Source organism: Aulostomus chinensis, chromosome 2, assembly GCF_037954235.1.
Source record: "Aulostomus chinensis isolate RoL2024-O1b breed Wild chromosome 2, RoL_Achi_v1.0, whole genome shotgun sequence".
NCBI classification, from domain to species: Eukaryota; Metazoa; Chordata; class Actinopteri; order Syngnathiformes; family Aulostomidae; genus Aulostomus; species Aulostomus chinensis.
The window spans coordinates 24376657-24403466 of record NC_141321.1 but is presented as its reverse complement, the minus strand read 5'-3'; the positions used below and the strand labels follow the sequence as shown (position 1 = coordinate 24403466).

General features: G+C 44.2%; 1 protein-coding gene across 1 annotated transcript; it reads left to right on the top strand.

The window, feature by feature from the left end:
• The first annotated feature begins 12802 nt into the window (after positions 1-12802).
• LOC147269535 (cilia- and flagella-associated protein 70-like) lies at positions 12803-24914 on the top strand. The gene is made up of 10 exons (XM_086196293.1): positions 12803-12949; positions 13080-13247; positions 14783-14969; positions 17147-17173; positions 17248-17444; positions 17983-18165; positions 22288-22335; positions 22707-22848; positions 23245-23260; positions 24806-24914. The coding sequence occupies exons 2-10, from the start codon at positions 13212-13214 to the stop codon at positions 24912-24914; spliced, it is 945 nt and encodes a 314-aa protein (XP_086052419.1). The 5' UTR covers positions 12803-12949; positions 13080-13211.
• The last annotated feature ends 1896 nt before the right edge of the window (positions 24915-26810 follow it).

Genomic DNA, 26810 nt, shown 5'->3' with positions numbered 1-26810 from the left:
TTCTCTTTCTGTCTGAAGAACAAACCTTGGGGGGGGGGGGGTGTCTTATCCCTCACGCTGGTCTAGAGTCCATAGCTGAAGAGGTGACTGATTTCTTCCAGTACGCAGTGTGTGGTGATTCCACCCATCCTTGAAGAACTCAAGGTGACTCTGGGTGTGTGGCAGAAAGCTCCAGTGCAGTGCACAGATGTGGAGTTCATCATCTGGGTCCAGTAGGCCATTACTTTCCATACTGCAGAAGCAGGAGTAGAAGAGGTGTGACACTCCCCAGAGACATCACGCCATCACCTCTCAGTCCTTGAATCTAAACAACAAAACACACACAAACAAAACAAAGTCAGCTTTAGAAATCACCAAAGATGATGAAATGCTGTCAAGGCTGGTGCTGAAAACACAGGCTTGTGAAGAGCTCCAAGGTGTTCTGATCAGGAACTTTTACATGGATTTAGAACACATGCAATTAGATGGTTCCAACCCCCCCCCCCCCCCCCCCAAAAAAAAATATACAATATAGCCTTGTAGTGCGGAAAATAGGGTAATCATTTGCACAGTCTAGTGTGCCTTGACTTAATGGAAAAATTAATGGACAATCGTACTTTCCAAAAGTGCCAATGGAATTAAAAAGTGCATTGTGTTAAATGTTAATGATAAAATGTAACCTTACATAACTACAAGGTTACAGTAGAGGCACATAGCTGGTTTGCAGCATCTTACCCCCTTGACACCTCCTGAATTGCCAGTTTTTGTGAAAAAAAACTTAACTTTTATAAAATACAAAAAAAAAAACCACAAAAAGTGAATGAATTTCAATCCTTTGCATGAAAAACATCTTGTGTTTTCAGTGATTATCAGAGCTTGGGAGTGTAAAAGATTGGTGGACAAAATGACTTTCATGCATGTTGACTTTCAGAGCATAGTAAGATTTGTATAAAACTCACCAAATAGGCCCTTAAGGGTGAAATTTATTTGACAAGCAATACTCTCAAAAAACATTACTTTGCTTTACAACATTCCATTATTTTACATTACTACTCTCAGTAACTTCAGCTCTCACCATACATGCCAAATTTTTATTTTGTTTCAAAATTTTAACCCCTTAAATGCAGGTTTGTGTTAAAACAGTGGACTTGAAAAAATACAAGCAATTGCAAATCCATCCGGGAGATGGAATAGTGTGTGATGTCATGACTTTAGAGAGATTTAATATTAACTTTCGAGAGATCAACAAATTAAATGCATGATAGTTCCTGCACACACATGCCAGTATCCCAGCTTTTTTGAAGAAGAAGAAGAAGAATCTTGTTTTATGAATAAGAAAATTTTTGAAAATCCCTACAATAATAAACTGTTTTACTTTATTTCACCCGAGGACCCAGATGCCTCAGTTGTAAAGAAGAGAGATGCACGCATTAGATGCCTCATGGAGTCATGGGGGAGTGTGGACGAGAGCTCCTCTCTGACTTCAGTGTAAGAAGGTTTTGAAAGAGGTTTTTCCACATCTGCTTGTCTCAAGTAAAGAGTTCTTCATTAGCAATTCTCATGACTCCCCAAGAAATGTGAAACTGTGTCTGTCTGCAGAGAAATTAGCATTCTTACCAGTGTTGTTATTGATCTGAAAATTTCTGCTATTTAGTAAACATACCTTGTTGGTTCATATTGCCATAATACATGAAAATCATATTCCTTTAGGGTGAATTGAATTCAAAGCTAAAAAAATACCCTTCATTTTTCCAAGCTAAATGTCTTTATATCTGAAATCAAACTTTGTCAATTTCCATGTAAATTTCACAGTTTACATGGAATATTAATTTTACGAAATTACTTTAAGTTTTTCAGACTGATTTTATTCACAAGAGTTTTCCTTTTATTCTCGTACAGAAGCGTGTTTCTTATTATGAAAGTACAAAAAGATTGGTCTTTATGTCACAACCACTAAACTGAGCTGATGGCACATCAGATTTCTTTTACATAACAAAACAAACAAAAAACCCAACACATCACATTTGTGTTTTGTCTTCCAGGGGGCAACAGAGGCAAAAGTCCATGAGGACATGAAAATGGAGAGCATGAAGATTTACAGATGCCAGTACCCTGATGCAGCTGGCGTCATTATTGAGGGAGTTCCAGTCCTGACTGACCTCGACAATCTGCCCAGAGCGTGCTGCCTACTCTTGGGAATGACGTATGCATTGAACCTTCAATACCCTCCGAAAGTCAGCAGAACCTTTGAGGTATTCCAAAGACCTTTGATGGGACTTGATGTGATGCGCCCAAAGCCACCCTCCAAGCACATGAGCCTGAAAAGCAAAATGCTATCCTAGACTGTTGAGCTGGGTTGTCAGCACAGTCAACTTAAACCATTTCATGTTTCTACAGTAAAAGTTGAATGGGTTTTATTGATTTATTTAAACGTTTCTTATTCAAGAGAATTCAGAAAAAAATATGTTGGGTTTTAAAAGAGGGTGGTTCATCGGAAATTGTTGCATTTGTTAGAAGTTGAAATTTCACTCCTCCAGTTCCCTCCAATGGCACTTTTAGATGATACTCCTATATTAGCACTCTTACACACGCACATGATCACTCACACACATACACGTATTCTGGTTTAACTAAAAATGTTGGCACTCGTGATGCACCGTCAGTGACACATCTTTAGATTTAGTGTTCACAGCTTTTCGTTAGAGATAAACTCTGTAAATCATATGTTGGATATTTAAGCAGAGGCCAGCTGCAAGCCCTGGGAGCATGTTAAAAAGTCCTTGAAGTGAAAGCCTACAATGCATTGGAAAATAGTTGTGCCGTTGTTTGTATGAGGCATAATAAATAAATGAATGAAAATGAGACCTCCTCTGTTTTATTAATGTGTGTTGAGGAGAACTAATTTTTTTAAGCATGTTCATTTTAAAATAATACAAAAAGTAATTGCCAAAGACGAATACAATTTAGTACGTTTAACATAATTTTTTGGAGTTATCTATGAAATGCTACTTATCTTTATTAAGTCTAATGTAACTTAATTTCTTGCCTCTTTTTACATTGATAAAAACTAATTTCTTATCTGATTTTTGTAGAATTGACTTAATATTGTTACATGATGTGAAGTGAATAATATTAGGTTGTACTTACTCAAAAAAACTGTAAGTTCATAAAACAACAGAAAATTGATTGGAAAATGTTGCATCAATTTTTTTAAGTTGAGTTCAAGTAACAGTTTTTACAGTGCAGTGACTGTGACCACATCAACTTGAATGCACACATAGTTGTGATAAACTCCAGCCTGTTACTGTGCTATGATCCATCCATTGTGAGTGTGTGTGTGTGTGGGGGGGGTGCCCATGTCCAACGTCCAACACACATAGACAGACAACTATTCACTCTTACAGCCACGCCTACGGTCAATTTAGAGTATCAATCAGCCTGGTCCCCTCTTGATGTCTTTGGACTGTGGCAAGGCAAGGCAGTTTGATTTGTAGAGCCGTTTTCACAAACAGTTTGTCTCAAAGGGCTTCACATGGCATCATAACAACATCCTCTGCCCTTAGACCCTCACATCGACGGAGGAAAAACTCCATAGAAAACCCTTTTAACAGGGAAAAATCTGAGAAACCTCAGGGTGAGCAACAGAGGAGGGTCCCTCACCCTGGACGGACAGACGTGCAGTGGATGTTGTTACAGACAAGAAAACAGTTTACAATACAAAATGTGGGAAACATGGAAATGTTTATAACAGTTAAAGAAGGAAGCTTCTGGAAGGGGAGCCAGGGAGAGCAAGCCAGCTTGATGGGGGACTGGTTCATGGGAGGGGAGCCCAGGTCAGTGTAACAGCAGGGGATAAAGTAGTGGGGTAGGGGAGCGATGCAGGCGGCGGTTGGAGCAGAGAGATGGAGCTCCTGTGGATCTGTGGAAACACAGAGAGACTGAGAAACACCAAGGCCAAACTACAAAGTGAAACAGGGAATGGTAATGACAGTTCCAAAATGTGAGGGGGAGCCTGAGCCAGTCCTAACTGAAAGCTCTGTCATAGAGGAAAGACTTAAGCCTGGACTCAAAGGTAGTTAGAGTGTCTGCCTCTCTGAGCTGGTTCCACTGTAGAGGAGCCCAGTAACTGAAGGCTCTACCTCAGAGGCTGTTTTTAGAGGTACTGGGAATCACTAACAGACCTGCATTCTGGGAGCGGAGTGCTCTGGTAGGACAGTAGGGACTAGTGAGTTCTTTCAAACAGGATGGAGCTTTATCATTGAGAGACTAATAAGTCAGCAGAAGGATCTTGAAATTGATTCTAGATCCTGCAGGAAGCCTGTGGAGAGAAGCTAAAGGGGAGGTCCAGCTGATGAGGGGCTGCTGGGGACCATGAGCTGCCCCTGGTGCTGCTGCTGCCCTCCCTTCTGTACTCGTCTCTGAAAAGAAGGAAAGAACAGGGCTGAGATGGTTACAGCTCTCATTCTGGACATCACAGTTCAGGTTTTGCAGAACATGATACCAGTTCTGACCAACATGGCTGATAGTTGGACTCAACCATCTCCCTTTTAAAGAGAAAGGACTCAGATAATGAGCCATCAGTGTCAACTGAGAAGATCCAGAACAGCTGAGTCACTCAGGAGATTATGTTTGATACCTCTGTTGGTGGAAGGTTTGGTGAATTTCTGCAAGTAAATATTCCTCCGTTCCAGCTCTCTGTCTCGTTCTTGTCTGAATCCTGACTAGAGCTTCATGCTCCTCAGCATTAGAAGAGCTAACGGTCTCCATACCCGGGACTTCCAGAATTCCATCCACCAAACCACTGTCACTTTTCAACTCCGAGACGTGGACGGACACGATGAGGACGAGGACCGAGCAGCCCAACCAAGTGCAACAATCCATAAGACAGCAGCCAGCAGCAGCAGAGCAGCAAGAATGCAGCGCAATGGAAGATTCTCTTTGGAAAGGTGTTTCAGTCTGTTTCCACTGACCCCTGGATGCCAGCAGGTCTGAGGAGACCTGCACTCAGGTGACCCATCTTCTCGGAGCCCCTGACCTCCATGGATGGGGTCGTTCTCATGGTGTATACTTGTTCTGCTAGCTGGTCCTTGATCTTCTCGATGTGAGTCGGACAGTCAAACATCCACATTGACTTTTGAACTGACTGCATGTATCAGGCTGTGCTTCCGCTCCTGAGACGAGAGTTTGGGAAAGGCCTTGGACGGTGAGGAGTCAGCGTCCCTACGCTCCCCCCCACCTGTCCTTGATGGAAGAAGAAAGATCAAAGGCATGGTGGAAAGCCACTGAGAGGAGGAACTTTGCACGTACATGTTTGGAAGACACTGAGACTGCTCAGTGCAGATGTACACCTTTGCCTGTACTCCTTGCTGCAAGGAAAACTTTAATTGAGATCTCTGTCTCTGAGAATTTGATCTTGTGTGTTGGGAAATGTTGTGGTACGAACTAACAGCAAAAATACAGTCTTTCTCTTACAGAAATAATTTCCTGACATAATTGGTCCTTCCAGCCGGATGTGCAATATCTGGATGTCTGTGGAAGCCCTGGAGGGCTGAGAGGACAAAATCCGTGCTCAGGCAGACTACAGTCTGCATTGGTCATCCTTTTCTGGGATCACGATGGCTGACAGGGCTCTCTGAGGGTGCCCGGTGACGCACATCCGCTTGGTTGGTGAGTATAGAGACGCATAAAGACACAGCACATGGAAGAATGGATACTGCAGTGACAGCACACAGAAAAGGTTGAAAGTCCAAGAAGGGTTTGATTCCCTTCAAATAGTTTGTAAGTCTGGCAGACGCAGTGACATCGGAATGTGCTGATTCGGAGAATTTACCGGGTCACTTCCTAAGAGGTACTCCAACCTCTCCCCCACACAATACCAGTCTCTGATAGAGACGGTTTGGGCACAAGTTGGACAGGGGAATAGACCTCCTAATATGAGATTTGTGTTCTATGAACACAGCCGAGGCCTCTCTCTCTCTCTCACACACACACACACACACACACACACACATTCCTAGGAGTGAATGTGAGAGTGAATGTGGTTCCTTGAGGTTTGAAGCCACACTAGGTGGTACACTCTCAGCAGAGTCCACCAGGAAGTGATGAGGCAACAGGTGAGTTTTGCTCTGTAGAATTTGCTATAAGCAGTTACAGTCCAATACTCTCTTAAAAAAGACAAGTTGATTGTTTTAAATTTAGTTTGTTCTTTTGATCAAATGATTCTAATCCTCTTTTAATTGCAACTCAAAGAATACATTTCGAAGTATTTGCATTTAATTCTCAATTGACTCTTCGCCTATAGCTTATGACAGAGAGACGGCCTCCCTGCTGTTGCTGTTGTATCTCCTTGCGCCACCACCAGTGGGACCGAAGAATCCAAAGATCAGCGCATCTGATACAGTTGAGAAACTCGTTGTCTTTCACAAGGTAATTAGGGCCTGAGCCCGGCGTCCGTCCCGAAGACCCTATGATGTTTGCTCGTTTAACATTCATTTGTTTTATCATGTGTGAAAGTGGCAAAGAGGTGGATGACACAAACTGCCAGTGAGTTTACTGAAACCTGCTCCATTAAGAAGGTTACATGACTCTCTGCACACGGAGCACAGTAACAGACAGATGAAAGGTCACAAGGTCACTGTAACGTCTGTGTGGAGTCAGGAATGAGGAGACTTTACATTTGAGGAGGTTCCTCCTCTTCATGGGTTCAGTTGAATAAACAGGTTGTGAATCCTGTTGTGAAAGCTGGATGATTTGTGTTTTCTGTGCTGCAGACAAGAAAGTGACTGTGCTTCAACTTGAACCTGTGTGAGGAGTAAAGCTGTGAATTACATGGAGAACATGGCAGCAGGACAGGAACTGATGTCTGACAATTGTACTGAGCTGCTGTGTCTCACTGAAAGCTGGCTGGTGATGATGAGTGTGGGAGTCGAAATGAATTCACTCCTCCCACAAACATTAACGCTCATATCCCTCAAGGCTCTGGCCCAGTGTTGCCTACTCCTCAGTAAGAAAAGTAGCTACTGGCTGTACTAAAAGCCATCTCCTTCATCCGGGCTTGGGACCGGCAAAAATGACCCAATTGAGACAATTTGGCAGAGTTACTGAGGTTTTTGTTGTTTTTTTGTTGTTGTTGTTGATTTTTTGAGTTTTAAAAGTTTTGTTTGGTTTTAAACAACAACAAATAACGGTAAAACATTAACATTTTAACTATAACATTTTAAACAGTTTGTGCAATCTAAATCAAAATCAAAATGAAAATAAATCAGCAGCGGCGCACATGCGCGAATCATTTGCAGTCTGGATGATTTTTATTCGGGCCTGGGCCTGGAGGTACTCCGGGGCGAAGACCCTATTATTAGGGCCTGGGCCGGGGGGGTCTTCCCCCCGGAGTACATCCAGGCCCAGGCCCGAATAAAAAAAAATGAAGCAAAAACAGTCGTCCTAACTTTTTCCATCGTATTAAATGGCAGTGACACCACGTGACCCAGGAAGCGTAGACTGGACTGATTAAAGCAGCACTCATTCAGGTGTAGACCTGCCTCTTGCAGGCGGTGAAGAAGTTGCTTCAGACGAGCATCGTGTACTGTGCTGTTGGCTCCATAGACAATAATATCGTCTAGATAATTCTGCACCCCTGGCAGGCCTTTGAGGATGATAGCCATCATCTTTTGGAATGCAGAAGGTGCAGAGGAGAGGCCATAAGGCACACGGCAGTAGCGGAAGAGTCCATCATGGGTAATGAAAGCAGTTAGGTCCCGACTATCCTCATGGAAAGGCACCTGGTGGTAGGCACTTGTCAGATCAACAGTTGAAAACACTGCAGATCCACGCAGAGTGGACAGCAGCTCCTCTATGTGTGGGATTGGATAGCAGTCTGTAATGACAGCCTTGTTTGGCTCTCGGAGATCCACACACATCCGAATGCCTTCTGTTTTTTTTCCGTGTCACGACAATAGGAGACACCCAGGGGGAAGCATGGATTCTCTCGATCACACCAGCAGCCAGGAGTCTGTTTACCTCTTCTGTGACTGCATCTCTCACAGACACGGGCAACTGACGCAGTTTTTGTCGAACGGGGGTAGCAGAGGCGGAGACTTTGACCTGGTGCACAAACTTCTTAGCACAGCCAATTAGTAGGGGAGAGGTGGATAGGTGCATCACAGGAGCAGGTTGACCAGGGGCAAGAGGAGGAGGAACTACAGCACCCCCTACAATGTGGATGTTGCACATGTGCAATCATCAAGTCCAGGCCCAGTAATGGGGTCCCCTTCTCCACAACAAAGAACGTTGCTGCCGTAGTGACATCGTCTCTGGTCACCAGTGCCGAAAGGCATCCCAGCACCGGTATGGGTGACTTAGTGTAAGAAGATAACCGAATAGCAGATGGCGTAAGTTGCGACTCACCAAAATGCTCCTCAAACACCCTACGAGGCAGTATGGACACTGGGGATGCAGAGTCGACAACCAGGTCCATGATGTGGGCTGGTGAATCTGAAGGCTGGATCTTGACATTGCATTTTATCTTATCAGATTTGCAGGCAGTGTCTTGCAAGCACAGGACAGTCATTTCACCCTTAAAATGAGAAAAGTAGGCAGTGAAAACTTCACTATTCCATGTTCATTTGGACTGCTTCACTGTTGTTAGCATACATGAATGTGGTTTAGCACGGCTAAATTAGCACCTCAACTGTCAATCAGTCAATTTGACTTCATTGTGACTTCGAAACAAATCCAATGCAAATGACAGGGCGTGACAGGTTGATTCAACAACAACAACAGGCAGGAATGGACAGTTTCAAATGTGTGTTGTCCTCTTATTGCAGGAGTGAGTGACAACGTCAGGAAGACCATCCAAGTTCAAGCGTGAGTGGATGAAGACCCCCAGTTGAGGGCCTGGCTAGGAGAGGTGTCAGGAGATGAACTCAATTTCAACTTTAATTTATTTAGGATAGCCCCTTGAGATGCAGCAACTCGTTTTCAAGGGGGTCCAAACACAGACACACTAAACATAAATACATTGCATACATACATACAAATCATTCCAATAACAAACAACAGACACAACATGCTGCTCTCCCATTACCACAACCCCCCCCCCTTCACAAGCTGACAAATAATAGGTTACAATCAAAGTGAAGAAACCAAGAACAATGAAGAATACATACATACATGTATAGAATACATCCTAATGACAAAGCAATACATTATAAAAAGAGAGCATCAAAATACCATTGGGCTTATCAAAAAAATAAAAATATAAAAAAAGAAGTATCAAAAACAAGAACAGCTTGTTCTTACGTGGGAAAATAAATTTGATCTGAAGATATCAAAAGAATTGATGGACTTTAAAAAGGAGGGGAGATTCTTCCAAACAGATGGTGCTTTGTATTTGATTGACCTGCCACCTATCTGTTCATGAATCTTAGGGACTGTAAAAAATGGTGTTGTCAGATGTCTGAGAGGACATGAAGTTGTATACTGGACCAGGAACTGTTTTAAATATGGTGGGACGTTTGAATAGATACATTTAAAAAGAAACAAGAACCAATGAAAATGACGTCTGGATTTAGGATGAAGCCAGTTGAGGGCCTCGTACATGAAGCAATAATGTGTACGAAGTGGACATCTCAAAACAAATCTGCATAAGGAGTTCTATAAAATATTGAGATATTTGATATTGGTGTTTTGGTGTTTTGGTAAACAACATGATGACACATGAGGTAGAACCCAGTATAGAACCAGTCTGCACCATGGGGCAGATACATCCTCTTCCATTAACACTGAAGGAATGGGTGAGGTGGACTACAGCGATGACATCCCTGTCACTGTCAAATCCTTCTGTAGATTCACCTTTGAGTGCATGAATGAATGAATGAATGAATGAGGGAACGTGAACTGTGTGCTTACTTGCAGAAGGATATCCACTTGCCAAAGGCTCCTGTTGTCGAGAGTGTGAAAGAGGGATCAAGAGTGATTCCTCTGTTTGAAGCCCCTTGTTTTTTCTCCCTGTCAAAGAGAAAGGATTCAGATAATGAGCCATCAGTGTCAACTGAGAAGATCCAGAACAGCTGAGTCACTCAGGAGATTATGTTTGATACCTCTGTTGGTGGAAGGTTTGGTGAATTTCTGGAAGTAAATATTCCTCCGTTCCAGCTCTCTGTCTCGATCCTGTTTGATGAACAACACATGAAGTTACTGCAGGATTCCTCCGTATTCCAGCATCACACACATTACAACTGTTGACCCAAAGCTGATGAGGAAAATCAATCTCCAATATTCGGTTCACTCAACATTCACTCAGCCTTCCAGCAAGGGTCACCTGTGCTAACGACTAATTATTCAACGTGATCATTTATGTCCTCAAACGCCCAGAAACTGGACGCAGGTTGGGACGACGTGAGGTCAGATTGACTGCTCCTCCAACTCACTTGTAGGTCCTTGTTTAACTGCTCTATCTGCTCTTGTAGAGAACAACATGTGTTTTGGGCTGTGGCAGCCTTTCTTTGTTCCATGGCTATTTGGCGATTGAATGCAGACTCTCTCAAATCCTGTTTTCTCTGTAAATCCTAGTAGAAAAGACAGAAAGCCAACAAAAAGAGAATTATAATCTTAATGCTCCCACCTTGGGTTTATAATCTGATCCACATTTCCAGGCTCCAGTCATGGTCTGTTGGTGGTGACCTTCAGCTCAGAAGACCTGTGTACACCCGGTACAGAGATCCTCCTCATGGATCTGATCACTAGTGGACTCCTCAAGTGAGTTCCCACTTTGGCTTCTGGTGCAGGTGTAAACAAGGCTAGACTCTCTTTTCACATCTGACGTTGAACCACATCAGTCAACACAAACATACCTCCTACTTCCTGGTGATCTCAGCCCGTTCCTGTGTCACCTTGGCCAGTTGGAGGCTGAGCTCCTCCCTCTCCAACAGGCTCTCATCCTGGTTGAGCTGCTCCAGGTGCTGAATGCGATCAACAGCATGTAGCAACCTCTTGTCTTTGACCTGCAGCTCCTGTCCCAGACAGTTACGGCAGGAACGAGTCTGATACAGCTCCTTCTTTAAAGATCTGACCTCATTGTGGTGCCTGGCTTGGACCTGGGAACAACAAGAACATTGTTAGAAAACTGTCACTGGAATTGAGCCATGATTGGAGAACTGGGCTTAAGATCTCTTTCTATAAAAGCAAAGGATTTCTTCATGTGTTTTCTCAATGGTCTCAACCATTCATGCCATCTGTGTCAAACAGAACCCGTGGCCACACCCCCTCGAAAAAAGTATCAGCACACAAACTTATCACTGCACTGTTCAATAGCCAACACTTATGCTGCTAGTATTTATTTCAGTTGATTGTAGTTTATTATAGTGTATTGTAGTTTTATTGTGGTTAATTATAGTTTATGCTGTTTATTGGCCCTGTACTTTTTCTGCTGCTACTTCTCTGTTGCTGCTGTAACAGTGCCAGTTTCCCCACTGAGGGATGGGTTTTTCTTATCTCATATCTCTAATGTAGCAAGAAATCTGTATGTGGTGATCAAAGCAGTCAGAGATTAAAGTCAGAATTTAGAGCTCAAAGTCAGAACCCCAAGATTACTGCTGGGTATCAGAGATTAAAATCAGATCAAGTGAGAACTCTGAGGTCCAGTCAGAGATCCAAACAGCCTAAACTCCAAATTCTGACTTGTTCCTCAGAACTCAAAGTAGGCACTGCAATCATGAGATACAAGACACCAAAGGGACTCTGAATCTAACCTGTGACATGCTGTCCTCTGCATTCTGTGGCGGTGCTGAATCCTCTTCAGCAGCTTTTCCTCCTTCATGGATTCACTGATCTGATTCTGCAGATCCCGATTCTGTAACTGCACAACTCCGGACTAATCTAGTACATAATCTGATTTGTTCTGCAAATCACGGTTCTGATTCTGCAGATCACACCTGTGGCAGCACAGGTGTAGACTTATTACTCAGTTTTTTTTTTTTATTCACATTTAAAATGTAGCAGAACACTTGCGATATTCTGCTTGCTATGATTTTCAGGCCGTCTCTGTAGATCATCTGCCTTATTCTGCAGAGTAAGATTTTGGCTCTACACGGAGTTGTACCCCTTTTGTAGATCATGTTTCTTATTCTGCGGATAGCAAATGCTACACAACAGACAACTGGTCTGATCATCGTGTGAATATAGTAAGACTGCACAACCAACTTCCTCAGGTAGAAGTATAACACTGCAGCATACGGCATATTACCACATGGAACTAGTGTGTACACTGAGGACGGTCGTGCGAATCTTACCATTGTGTTGGAACAGTAGCCAGTATTGGGTTTATCTCCGCAACACTCCTTCTGAGTCACGGTGACGGTCTGCTGAACACATCAATAGCAGGCTGAGCCAATCAGTACCTGGGTTGTTGAGCCGCAGGGCTGAAACCCCAGCTTAAAAAGCTGACCCTGCATCAATTGATTGACAGTTGACGCCAGCCTATGAGATTATTTCCGAATATAAAGTAGATATTCTTTTAGCCAATAAACAGACGAAAAGGCGCGTAAAGTGAGCTTGGCTGTGTGAAGCAGAGCTGTAGTCGTTGATGCCCGTGAACGCGACAGAGTGAGAGACAAGATGGCCAGGAAGTGATCTTTCAGCAGAGGAAGAGGCTGAAATGGTGCTTCAGCTGTCCGCTTCGGACATTCGGACACCTGCGGTTGACCGGGCAGACATCGAGCAGTGTTTACCGGAGTGGACCCAGACATGGAGCTATGAGTGACCGATCCAGTTGTTCCAGATGCGTGTTCATGTTCCAGCAATAAATAGTAGGCTGTGCTATGTTTTAAAAGCTGTTGTTTACTTGTCTTTACTTGTGCCAGCCAATCAACAGCCTGATTTGCATGAGGAATGTGTGAAGTAGCTGCGTCAGAGGGGCGTGGTCACCGACAGTGAGTCCGACTGGATGAGCGGGGGAGAGCGGCTGGACTCATTAGTCAGTGAAATATTAGTTATGATTGTCAGTCTTATTCAATTTCAATTGAGAATTCTATTGTATTCACAACTCTGGACCTATCAAGTAGATAATTTGTCTTATTCTGAAAATCGTGGTTATGATTCTGCAGATCATGCTTGTGACTCCAGATAAGCCTCTCAACAAAGCCCATCAGCCATGACAGACCCAGGAGACAGAGACGCCCACCTGACTATAGAGTTCATGCACCACAACAAAAAACATCCACACAACCCCACGGCTCATGCAGTGGTGCTCACAGCAAGAAGACTGGTCCCAGGTCAGTTTCCAGTTTCTCTACAAACTGCTTGGATTCCCAACCCTCTGGATAACTGTTTTTGTCTTGTAATTGGATTCCACTTGGTCATGTTTGCCCTGACACCTGTCCAACTTGGTCCCACCTGAAGGCTGATAGCTGAGACTGTATCTAGTAGCTTTTTGGGCTGATGTCAGCTCCTAATACATTAATTTTGTGAGAATATCAATGTGTTTTTACCACTTCAAAGATTTTGGTTCAATCAGAAATCAGAAGTATCAGAAATCTCAGAATCTCATTACATAATTTTGTTTGATCTTCATGCAACTTGTAAATTTTATTTTTTAGATTTTTCCAATCAGTGTCTTTGAATGTGTCACCGTTGCCATAGGAACGGGACTCTGTCGTCTATCTACAACTGAAGATTGTTCACCCATCACTGTTGAACAAGTGTAGAAAGTCTGAACTATCCATCCACATCACGATGGATAAAAACTAAAACGAAACGGAAATCAAAATAATCCGCGGAACCAACTTCAGTCCGGTAAGATAGTTGAACTTTTTAGAAACGAACAAAATGCTCATTTTATTGACGAAAACAAGGACGAACGTAAATGAGCCTGGATTCTGTACCTTATTTGCCATTTAATAAAAGGCAGACGTATCACATATCAGAAACCGACTACCAGCAGCTTTTGTCGTCATGGCGTTTAGAACTCTGTGTAGCTTTAGCACGCTAGCTGTCCGTTTGCTTTCACCTGTGGCTTTGGAGGCGATTCACATTCATCTGTGTGGTGATGAGCGTCAGTCAGTAAATTTGCCCAGACTGTATTCACTTATTTAAAATTTTAATTAAAAAAAAAATTTCTGTTCTAAATTTTGTGAATAATTTGTGGATTTCCAAATTCTCCATGTTATTTTTAAGTGTTTGATAGGAACTGTGATGCTAACTTTGTTTGCAAGTGTTACGTAAACAGTGACAAATTAAAGGAAAGGTCTCAATAACTGTGTATAGAAAGATGTCATGTAGATGCTGCTGGGTTCAATGGTTTCATGAGTAGAATAATGATATGAATAATGTGCCATGGTCTTTGAAGGCACCCTGAATAAACAGAGAGGTTTTGGACAGCACTTTTCTCCACCATCATCAACTCCAGTAGAGTTCTAGACACTGACTGCATTGAGTCCAGTACCAAGGCCCCTGGAAGCTGTTCTGGTGGCTCATGGTGGCCTCATGTCTTTCTAAATCTTTTAATGATTTTTTAATGCCAGCCCTGAGTTGGAGGCGATTGGTTTTCAGGTTGTCCGTCAGTCCCTTTCTTGTTAGTGCTGCTCACCTGAGGGGATTCCTTCACATCTACAACAAGCATCCACTCAAGAATGAAGTGATAAGATTTTGGTGGAAAAAAGTCAAGGTCACGGTGACAAACACAAAGCCTGGAGGCAAACCGCTGCAGTGCTGTGTTCCTGGTTTCCTCCAATTTGTTAGGTGTCTGTGTGTAGTCAAGTTGTTTCCATAGTGAGGTGTATGAACACCTGATTAGTTCCTCCTCTTCTAGCAGAAGAAAAAGCCAGACAGCCTACAAAGTTTTCTTCAGGTGGAGAGAGATGGAACGGTGCTGGGCCGGTCAGACAAGACGCTGGTGGATCCCCTGGAGCTGTGTGCCAACTACAACTTCACCTGCATCTTGCACTGCCAGAATGACATGCTGGCTCTGACAGAACTCAGCCACAAACCAGTGACAGGTAACACAGTGACCTGAGCTGAGAACGCTGTCCTGTAGTTTGATGTCTGAGGTTTCTCAACAAGCGGCTTTACTTGGTCTCCTCCATACAGTCGATTGTCTGTTGTGGCTCAGTAGTCAAACGTAGCCTTTAGTGCTGTTATGCTCACATGATAGCAAGAGAAAATGTTACCTGAGTTAAAGTGATGGAACAGAGCTCACGTCAGTGTTTTAGTTGCCATGAATTCTCTTTTGAATCCTGGCAGGACAGGAACAATTCCAGTGAATCAGGACAGTGAACAGGACAGTTTCAATCAGGATGGCCGTGTCTTTGGTGAAATAAGAACTGATCTCAGTTCGCCGTGTTTAAGATGAATGGTTTTGTTGTGGTCAGTGAAGGTGAAGCAAGTGCTGATGGAGAAGATGAAAGCTGAGCCAAAGACGGTGGTGCTGGGCCAAGCTGTGGTGGACCTGCTGCCCCTGATGCGAGGTGCAGTCAGTGCTCGTCAAAACAGAGACTTACCAGATGATGGTCACCAATATGGCCCCCACCCCCCTCCCTCAACCCCACCCCCACCAGAAAACAAAGATTGACACTTTACTGTGTACTATTTTGAGCATTACAGTACCTTCATGACAACTCCTTTTTTATTTACGTCTTTTGTAAAAGCAGAGATTTTGTGTGTGTTTGTGCAAATGTGTGTGTGTGTGTGTGTATAACAGTAACAGTGTTTTTTAGAATTTCATCTCAGTGCAGAAGTACATTGTCTGTATTATTTTTTTGTCTCACATGTCTACAACCACCAAATCAACAATGTACAAGGAGAGCTTTTTTAAAATGGCTTTGACTGAGCTTCTCTCGGAGAGCCATGCTGCCTCTACTTAGGCTAACCGGGGCGCTCTCCTGACCTTCAGTGTGTCAGTTGCAGGGCTGACGTCTATTCGTCCGCCTCCAGGTCAGTGCAGCTTCTCGTCCACAGTCCCCCTGCATCCAGTCAGCACCTCAGTCATTGGGGGATCTTTCCATGAACTCAGCAGCAAGGTCAGTCAGTAGATTTCTCTAATATTAATGACAGGAACAGAAGGTTCTTGTATGTAGTTGTCCTTGATATTTGCTTGCTGTCATCCTGGGGAAGAACTTTACATGTTTACCTGATAATATGACTTCATTTTAATTACCTGCCCTGAATTTGGGTGGAGTCAGTTTTTTCTTCGAATTCTTCCCTCTTAATGTGGACGATACTTCCTGCATCCTCACAGGCAGCTTTACTTGTTTAACCAACTGTCACAGTTCATCCTTAACCATCATCTGCAAAATAAGAACAAACACTTTCAAAGTAAAAGGTCTACACTGCCATTTATTCATAATAACATCTAATATTATAATTATTATTCTTGTTTAATAGCAACAGAAGGTGGTATAGACAATTACTGTGTCAGGCTTGGATCAGATTCATAAAGGGTGTCACTGCCATGAGAGCTGAGAGAGACATTAGAGATTTGGTTGGTTGGTTGTTGGTTTTTCTGTGGTCACTGGGTGAGCCAGCATTCTCCTCTTTCTATGACCGGCTGCTCCACCTGGCTCTGGGCTGAGTGGAGGATGAAGCTCTTACTGTGGACACGCCTGTTGTGACGGTGCATGGAGGCTGCAGTGGTAGCAGGAAGAGGCCCTCGTGGGCACCTTATGGCCACCAAGGGGAACTCAGCCAAACCCAATCTTAAAAAGCTTCAGTTCCCATGCTATCTTAAACTGATCTGCCCCAAAATTGGTCTTTCCTGGCCCCTGCTGCGCCCTGGACCAAGTACGGTGAATTCGGTTGCATAATTTTTCGTAATCCTGCTAACAACCAAACAGCAAACACTGAAAAACATGACCTCCTCAGCTGATACCTCTTGGTAATGACACCCATTAAACCGGAACGATCTCAGCGTTGATGACCAACAAAGGAACAGTGACCATCTTCTGTGGGAAAGCTCTGCAGCACAGCCTTTTACCTGTTAATGATCAACTAAGCACGACCACTCCATGACACTCAGACCTCCAGCCACAGCTCAACACTCTTCATGGTCTTTGTCAACTGTCACTGTGTATGTAGCCTGAAACTGATTTCAAACAATCCGTGTCTCTCAGACTGTGGTGATAAATGTGGACAGTTCTCATGTCACTAACTAAAATGACTCTAATTATTTCCTCACCAGTGTATGGAGAGGCTTTCAGAAACTCAGGTAGGAAAATCCATTTTTGGGAGGTTTGATTTGACCTTTTAAGACAAGAAAACTTGAACTTTTGACCCCTTCAGCAACCGATGCTGGACGTGTCTGTCAGCGTGTCAGAACCTTTACTGACAGAGGCGGAACTCTCCACCTCCAACCTGCTGATCACCTGAAGGTCACCGTGGAGACCGCCGCTTCCCTTCCTGACTCGTGGACTCTCCTGACTGACTCAGCTTCTTCATGCACATACACTGCTGCAATGGAGGTCCCTGTGACTGAGAAGGTGCCTGATACTGTCGACCTTTTATGAAGGATGCAGCTGATATTTAGTGATGTGGACGTATAAAAACAAATTGATAGGATATTCATTTTTTTATGTCCTGGAAAACACATGGAAATATAAAGTATCAATATTCTTAATTTCTGAAATATCAGAAAAAGCCATTGAATCATACATTGTTTTTTTCTGGAGAAGAGGAGACTTGAACAGAACTGAGTTGAAATAAATACTGGCCATCAGACTGATTCTGATATATTGAAGCGCTGATTTTATTGTGCAGCCCCGATTTCCTTCCAGGTGCTGAACAGAACCACTTTTACCGGTATAACAGTCATTTTTTATGTAATGACAGCCCTCTGGGGAGAAATGAGAAATTCATAAATGCAGACCTGCTGTATATTAACGTGGTCAGAGATATCCTCTCTAATGAAAGTCCACTGTTTGAATGAAACTGAATTAATTCTGAAGCATCAGACCAACGGTGACGTGGGGCCGTTGCTTCAGTGTGAAAGGAGCACTCAGCTGCTGTGCTGTCTCCCAGATGGATCAGGTGCTGGTGTTCTCTGAGGGGCAGCTGAAGGCAGGAGGGCAGAGGGAACACACTTGCAGACAGAAGAAGAGGCCCCATCAAGCCCTGCTAGCCCCAGGGAACCACTTCCTGCCAAGCGCCTTTTTCCAGGGAGAGCCCATTGATGAGGAAGATGGCGAGCTAAAGAGCTTGAAGGTACCTGTAAATATAACCAGGTTAGGGTTAGCGAGAATGTTTTGGTGCTGAGGCAAGATTTGCTGCAGTGTCTCGAGCTGTTGATCCACAGAGATTCTTTATGAGATGTCCTACCGGTTCCTTTGAATTTCATGGACATGGCCAAGGTTAAACAGAAATGCCATTTTAGTCCACCAGTTCATCATGACAGTTGACATTCAGGCTGAGCTAGAGACAGATGAGAGGAGTATTTAATGTGGTAAAAGAATATTTGGTAGGAAGATATCCTGAATCAAGAAGAGTAATACTCGAGTAGTAGTAGGAATGAAGCTGATGGTCTGTGCCCCCCCAACAGGACCGCTAGTTTCGTAGTGACGCAGAGATCTTGATGAACAGGGTGAGCTGGGACACAGAGATGTGCTGTTTCCTGGATGCAGGAGGAGCTACCAGGTCAGCTTCACCCCCCAACATGATGCTCCCAGTTGGATCCTAAGAGTCACTCATGTCACCACCACCACCCACTAGCATTCATCGCATTAAGCTAACTAGCAGTTATCTATGGATGCTCTTTTGTAGCTCTGGGTGCAGTCGCAAATTAGCACATTTCCCAAAAGCCAGCGTTTCTGTTGAAGAAAGAGCAGCCATGCAACCGTATGGTAAACCAGGCTCTACCAAACCTGCTGAAACTCATGTGGTGTGGACCTGTGAGCAGGATGCAGACGTGTGGGCTCTGAACGGCCACTGCCACTACCTGGCCGGGCTGTTCACTGAGGCCAGGGAGAGTTACGAGAGGAGCCTGAGCTTCCAGCAGCAGCCATCAGACTCTCACCTTGTTCTCCTCCGCCTTGGCTCCATCTGCCTCCAGGAGGGGAAGGTCAGACAGATGTACATAAATGTGTGTGTGTGTGTGTGTGTGTGTGTGTGTGTGTGTGTGTGTGTGTGTGTGTGTGTGTGTGTTTGGACGTGTATATATATATATATATATATATATATATATGTGTGTGTGTGTGTATGTATGTATATGTATGTATATTAGGGTTCTTCAAAAAAAAGACATTTTTCTATTTTTGTATGCTACTGCAAAGTTTCAGATTCCTTTTGTCATGAAAAAGTCAAAAACAAGCATCACTTTGACCTGGGAGGCCAGGAAGTCCGGCCCCAAGAGGCTTCAAGTTTTCTTAGGCACGAGGAGCCAAAAGCGTCATGAAAACAGCTTTTTTCAAGACCATTTTTCATGATAACTGCTGATATACAAGACAGAGGAACATATTTGGTAGCAATACGAAGCATTTTAATCACTCTTGAGCCACAAAACAATCATACAAATAATTTACAAACATCCAGTTGTACGTCAAATGAAACATGCTGACCTACTTCCTGAGGAAGGCACCACCTGTGGTTGTCTAGTTTCACCAGGACTGCTTGAGCAATGTCAGGATCAGTTTTCTTGAAGTGCAGCATGTCCTTGAAGAACTGCAGATCCTCTACCGGAGCATCAGGAGTGAATGTTGAGTTCATCCACATTGGTTTGTAGAACAGTGACAGAAATTTGATGAGCCTTTCTAACTTTGTCCCAGTCTCTTTATCACATGCTAGCTGCCCAGAAAACATCACCATTTTCATAGAGTAGATGTTTCTGGCCATCCACCTGGCCTGGTGGATGGCTCCTGGCCGACACTAATGGATCCCACGAGGAGGTGTGTCCCCTAGAACTATCATTGTCAGCTCAGCCATCTCCCGGTAGTCAGCTCTGGGTGGCCTCTCCCATCTCAGCATCTCCTGTAGCTCCAAAGAGTACACTCTCTTGTCACTGAGCCATTTCCCTCTGATGGTCAGGATTTTAGGGGAATCGGTGCTCAGGCCGTCCATGCCTCCCTGAATTGCTTAAACCAGGGGTTTTCTGGGCTCTTGACCTGACCTAACAGCTTCTCCCAGACAGCACCAACCAGCACTTCCAGGATGTGGTGCCTACATGCCAGGTAGAACACCTTTCTGTCCAGTTGTTGCTCCAGAAGCTTGGCGGCACTACGGTGTCCTCCACTGTTCATGGACGTGGTGTCAACTACGAGGGCAGTAATCACTCCAGTAAGTCCCCACGTCTCCAGCGAGTCCATGGAGGCCTCTGACTGCGCTGTTCCCCTTGAGCTGTCTATTATTGGCACTCCCAGTAGTTTTCCTTCAATATGATTCTGGTGGCCCAAAAACCAGCACAGCAAGAGTCTCTGATGTAGTCCCAGGCTCACTGCCCAGGATGTCTGGTAACATCTTGCCATCCCAGTGAAGAGCAGCATGCTGTGGAGGGTCCTCACGAAAGGCTGCCATGTACTCCTCGCTGATATGGTACCTGGCCAGCATCCTGTTCCTTCTTGTTGTCCAAGCAGACATCACAAACTTGTTCAGGTCTATCAAATTAGGTTTGAAATACTTGAAAATATGAGGTTTTTGTGGGGAAAAAAACAATTTCATGAATATTTTAGAATTTTGTGAAAGAATAGACAGTAAATGACATTCTTTGTCTTTGTTACACCATTTTGAGGCAATAAAGTGAGGTTTTATGAAAGAAATCTGGTATATACATGTGTTAAACATGCCATTACATGACGCTTTTGGCTCCTCGTGACTAAGAAAACTTGAAGCCTCTTGGGGTCGGTCTTCCTGGTCTCCCAGGTCAAAGTGATGCTTATTTTTGGCTTTTTCATGCCAAAAAGCATCTGAAACTTTGCAGTAGCATGCAAAAATAGAAAAAAATTGTAAAAATTTAAATATGTGTATATATGTGGACGTATGTATATATGTACATGTGTGTTTGTGTGTGTGTGCGCGCGCCTGTGTGTGTGTGTGTGTGAGTTTGTGTGTTTATGCGTGTGTATGAAGCACTTTAACTGTGTGGATGAGTGTGTATCAGCAGGCTTCAAGTGAAACCATACGATCATTTGGATCTTTCTCTTCTGATAACTTTCAGTCTGATCAAGCCACAGCCACCTACCTGCAGGCTTGTCAACAGTCTCCATCCTGTCTGACCTGGCTGGGCCTGGGCATCACCTGTTACTGGGTAACCACCCCTCCTGCACCATGACGATGGAAATGATTACTATAGTTCCCAGGGAGATGATGGATTTTTGTTGGCAAACCTGGTGTGTGTGTGTGTGTGTGTGTGTGTGTGTGTGTGTGTGTGTGTGTGTGTGTGTGTGTGTGTGTGTGCGTGTGCGCGTAGCTGGGGGAGCTGTGTGTAGCTGTGTAAGCTTTAATGGAGGCCAACCGTTTGAACAACCAGAATGCAGAAGTCTGTGCTCACTTGTCTCTCCTCTGCCTCAGGGTGAGTGATGACGAGCTTCCAGACCAGTAGAGCAGGTCCACAACATTCCATTACAAAAAATGAAAAATAGAACAAAATGTTACAAATAAAGTCAGTTTTGCAGCAAATATGGAGAAAGAGCTTCAGGTCTTCACTCCCCTGTGGCTGCCCAGAGTCAAACAAACATGGCAGGTACTCACATGTCTGACATCCACTACGTCCTCTCCAGTTCTGAGCATGACCAGCGTTCCTGAACACAAACACAACATCAAACATGTCCACAATTCTAGAAGGACATTGATGTCAAATGATGGACACAGGTGATCCAGAAAATAAGGATTAGTCCTGCAGTCGTCACTCCCACCTGTTTGTTTTGCATGTCACAGCTGATATAGCATGAGATATTAAAGACATATAGAATGACTGAAAAAAACCAAGCCCACTCGTGCCCCTCGTCACTAAGAGGAACCACACGGGAGTCGTGAGGCTCTGCTCAACACTGCCTGATTTACTTTGGGTCTGGCTGGTCTTGTTGGAGGGACAATCTGTGCTGTCTGGTTGTCTTCTAGTTATTAAATGTAGTTCTCTGGCTCCAGTGGTGGAGGTCAAGCGTGAGTAAACGGTGGCTGTCTTGGTCCTGCATGGTCAGTGGTCTTCAGTGGACCCTGACCTGAGACAGAATCTGTCCACAGTCACCAGCCGTTTGATTACAGGGACTTTTGTGTTTTTGGATGAAATCCAGCTTCAGTGGAACTCTCAGATCAGAGGCCAGCAGCAGCGGTCCAGTGTCAGTGGTCCCAGAGCAGAGAGAAGCTCATGATGACACTGTTTGCTCTTTTATGTTTCAGTCTGACAGACAGGAAGAAGCAGACCTGTTCTTCAGACGCACCAAACGTGTGAGTTGGCCTGACGTCATGACTGCATCAGACTCTGCACGCTCAGGGACCATTTTATCCTTCATTGATGATTAGAGTGTCTCTGTTCTTGAGGCATCAAATTATTTTGAGAAGCTAAAGGTTTGGTTCAGGAACAGCTCTGCATTCAAGAAATGTTGAAGGTGCAGTCTGACTTGGAGCTGTTCTGATCCAGATTGCTGGCCTTACCTGGCCCTTCATCTCCAACGTCCCTGACCACAAACTCGTCAGCCACACAAACACAACTGACATCTGGACAACATGAGTTCTGATGAGCCCCATTGTTGAGGTGTCATAGTTGTTCATCTGCTCCTGTGTGAAGGGAACATTTGATGTGTTTTCTTGGTTTACAGTTCAACCTGCAGAACAGTTCACTTGTGGAGGAGGTGAGAGAGCTGCAGGATCAGGTCCGCCGCCGTCACCTCAGGGCTCGGCTCAGAACCAGGGCTCAGAACAGCAGGGCCTTGAATAAAAAACAACTGAAAAAGATCAATGGTGTGTTTCCTCTGGGGTCCAAAGTAAAACCCTCAATCATTAAGTTCCAACTTTGAGGTGATAAAAGGTCTCTCCAGAATTTGTCACCATCCTCTCCAGAAGGGAGGAGGATTTTACCGTGGATTCGATGGGTCCTTATTTCCTGTGTTCATGTTTGATTTGATAGGATTTGTAATGTGCTGAGACATGGAAAGTATCTTCTGTCTAACAATATTTCTAACATCAAGTACATCAATGTATGAATGAATTTGTAGTAATTGATACTTCCCTCTACATCTCCAGTACCATAAAACTAGGATGTACTTATCAAATGTACTTGTTGTGCCTGTGGTACTACACATATATTGGACTCATGCTTCTGTGTGGTAGTGACATCACTGTGTGCTCTGGGTGAAGATGTCCCGCAGCCACGGTGAGTCCTCGTAGAGGCGAGGGTCCCCCAGATACTCTGAGGTCCTTTTGTAGAGGTAGAAGTACAACACAGAAGCTGTCAACAAATATTTCAGGAGGTTTGCAGATTTCAAAAACATCAAAGTGCAGGAACGTCAGCGATGTGGCTCATTTAAAGCTGCAGGAACGATGTTGATGGTATTAATCGGTGCTGAGCTCTGAGCCTTTTAAAGTATTTTTGGACAGTCGCCATCACGACCTGTACACTAAGTTGATGAGTATTTTGTTAACCTTTCCACTGAGGTGGAACCATCCTGGGCAGAAGGAGAGGCCAAAACTCTCTCTCTCTCTCTCCCCCCCCTCCAGTAATTTACAAATTGCTCCTAAAAAGCTGTCAAAACTGCAAATCAAAGTTTCCGTCAGGAAAGAGAGAGAGAAGGCGTGCAATTACAACAACAAACACTGAGATGCAGATCAGCACAGGACGTCTGTGTTTGGCAAAATATGGCAGGAATTTGGAATTTTTACTTTCCAAATTCCAGACACGGCGCATCGGCACCAGATGAAGATCGCAGGCCTCCCCTGCAATGACCCAAACCCATCAGCGAATACATTTAATAGGAGTTTTCTTCCACTGAGGCCCAGCAGGGCCAAGAAGCTCAGAAGTGCTCCTGACTGAATGGTCTTCATCAGACTCCAGTGTTCAGGACCGACTGATGCATTCAGCCACAGCTCAGCTTCCAGTCTTGAACCTGGGTTATTCCTCTGTCACAGCGCCACAGGCTGGCCCGTGCACTCTAGGAGGACAGAAGAATGGAAACTTTACTCTTTTGTGAAAGCAGGAAGTTTGAATTGGAAGAAAGTTGTGAGAATCTGGAACTCCAAATAGTTTCCATGCAAAAGAAGACCCCCCTGTTCAGGCTTTTGTCAATGGGGCTCAGCCTGTTGGTTTGACAGGAACATGCAGGTAGGATATTAAAACCAGCATGAAGGCTCTCACTGAGAACTGTAGGCCTGGTCTGTGTTTGAATAGGTCCCCCTTTGTTGACCCTTGGGTCACGAACACAGGGTCTAGTTATTTGTTGTCATTTGCTCAATAAACTGTTCCTTCAGCTCCTAGGTTTTCTTGGTCCTCTCAGGTTGAAAGGTTGCTTTTACTTTTTATGTTCAGTTGGCACACCATCTTTTGTTGACTTGTTGAATCTTGTTCTGATCTTATTTTCATTGCACATTTTGATCCTTTCATTTGAAAGAGCCCTTAGTTGTTTGTTGTGTTTGTTCTAAATATTAAAAAAGAAATGAAAATATCAGAAAATATGAAGCTTCAGTGGAGAATCATGGTTGGACTGTGGAGCCACAAAGGCGCTGTCACACTCACCAGCCTATTTGGGACTGGGAGGATTTGGGGCTCCAGGGCTGGAAGGACCATGCAGCCTTTTCTCTCCTGAGAGCAGGGACATTGCTGTGGACACTGGAGGAGATGGCAGGGGTCCCATGTTGTAACCCTGGACTCCTACCATCCTAACCCTACCCCGTGATGACATCTGGATCTCTCAATCATCTGCAGGGGAGGTCTTGATGCGGACTTGGCTGGCGACCACGTGGTGACGCCTGACAAGCAGGATCTGGCCAGAAGGCAGTTTGAGCCACTTCCTCCCCATCTCACCCAGCCATGAATGGCCAGTGTGATCGGCTCTCCAGGATACACAGTGACATGAGCCAGCTGGGCCAGTTCAACCCCAGGAGGGGAGGTCCAGGGGATCATGGAGGGTTAGGTTGACCTTCAGGTGGTGGACCGGGACCCCAGGATGGACCCTCACCCTAAACCTGACCCCCCCCCATGGACTGAGCTCTGTGCAGGGATGGTGGGTAGAGATGAAGATGCACACACAGCTGTGCTGGGACTACCTGGTCCTGGTGGGACCGACTGGTCCTTCTTAGCTGTGTATGATGGTCACGCAGGATCAAGGGTTTTGAACCGAGAGGTTAAAGACCACCACACGCTGACTGTCTAGGCTGAGCTTTCTATATTTAGTGGTTTAATGTGTCTGATGTCATTTTCAGTCCAGTTGCTTATTTGAACTGTTGATGTGTGGCTCTGTTGGCCTGCTGTCCCTATGTGGTCTGCCCCTGGAGGGTCCACAATCAGAGGTCTATTTTCTGGAGTTCTCCTTTTGTTCCCCATTAGAAAAGAGGAGACAGAATTAAGATGAACTTTATTTCAAAACAAATTGGAAGGGAAAAGTTGACACACTTTCTTTGGTACGTGTGATGGTGAGAAAGACCTGATGAAATATTCAGCAGACTTTATCAGGAGGGTTGAACTCCATCTTCTCAAAGCTATAAATGTTGTTGTCATGTAGGACAACATCAGCAGCTGTGACAGCAAAGATGGGAAGCTGATGGGATGTGACATCAGCTGGGCTCATATTATGATGAGCAGCTGGAAATTCCTCATCAAATCAGTTGTCTTCCCTGTTCAAATTCAATCCATTTGATTGAAGTAGCACGACTGAAACAAACACAAGGGTTCCAAAGTGCAGCACAGCAAGATAAAAATACATGAAGTAACACAATGGAAGCACAATAAAACAATGAAGTCAGTAGGATGGAACAGAATAAAATAAGATCAAACAAAAAGTCAAATCAATAAGATAAAAATAAAGAGAGAGAAAACACAGTGCAATCAAATAAAAGCAAATAGAATCCATAACATAAAATAAAAGGAAGTCAACCTCCTACTGAGTGTTAAAAGCCAAGGAGAAGAGGTGGGTCTTTAGATGGGATTGAAGAACAGACAGAGAAGAGGCCTGTCTGATATGCTGAGTCAGCTTATTCCAGAGTTTGGGGCTGCAACAGCAAAGGCACGATCCCCTCTGAGCTTCCGTTCTCTCCAAATGCTGCCTAGAGGGAACCGGTTTTATTTTGGCTGCCTCCAGTGGTAGAAACTGGATTTAATGACAGAAGCGATCTGGCTGCCAAGTTGAGGTCAGGGTCCATCTTTACCCCCAGGTTTGTGATGGACGCTTTCATGTCCTGGTGTTTCTGATGTGAGTGAATGGACCTTTGCCATGAAAGCCTGAGCTGAGTCGTTTAACTGGACACTCCAATAGATTCTAGACATCATTTACATATGAATGGTGCCACATAAATGAGATTATTAAACTGGGACTTACATACATGGGTGGATATTGTGGGTACACACACACACACACACACACACACACACACACATCGATACACACTAAGGTACTCATAAAATGAGCCTATCTTTTGTAGGCAGTCTTGGCAAAGGCAGCACGTCTGCAGCAAGGGGTCAGGATCTCACACTTGGTTTGCTCCTTCTTCGTCTTCTTTCCAAGAAGAAGTATTGGTTTGTAGCCAACAGCATGGAGTTTCTGGAGCTGCAATGACACAGTTTTGTATATTCAGTTGAAAAGAAATGTACTAATAACAACAAAACGAACTAAACACTGGTTGTTGGCAAAAATGTGACATTCCTGAGGACAGCATCCATGCTAGCAGCCTGTAGGAGGATGGAACTTCATGGTGAGTTTCCCTTTTGTAGAAAA

Coding starts and splice junctions, on each gene's coding strand:
- LOC147269535 (XM_086196293.1), top strand. CDS start 13,212: ATGCAGTGGTGCTCACAGCAAGAAGACTGGTCCCAG. Junction 13,248..14,782: donor AGCAAGAAGACTGGTCCCAG/GTCAGTTTCCAG, acceptor CTCCTCTTCTAG/CAGAAGAAAAAGCCAGACAG. Junction 17,445..17,982: donor AGGTCCCTGTGACTGAGAAG/GTGCCTGATACT, acceptor GCTGTCTCCCAG/ATGGATCAGGTGCTGGTGTT.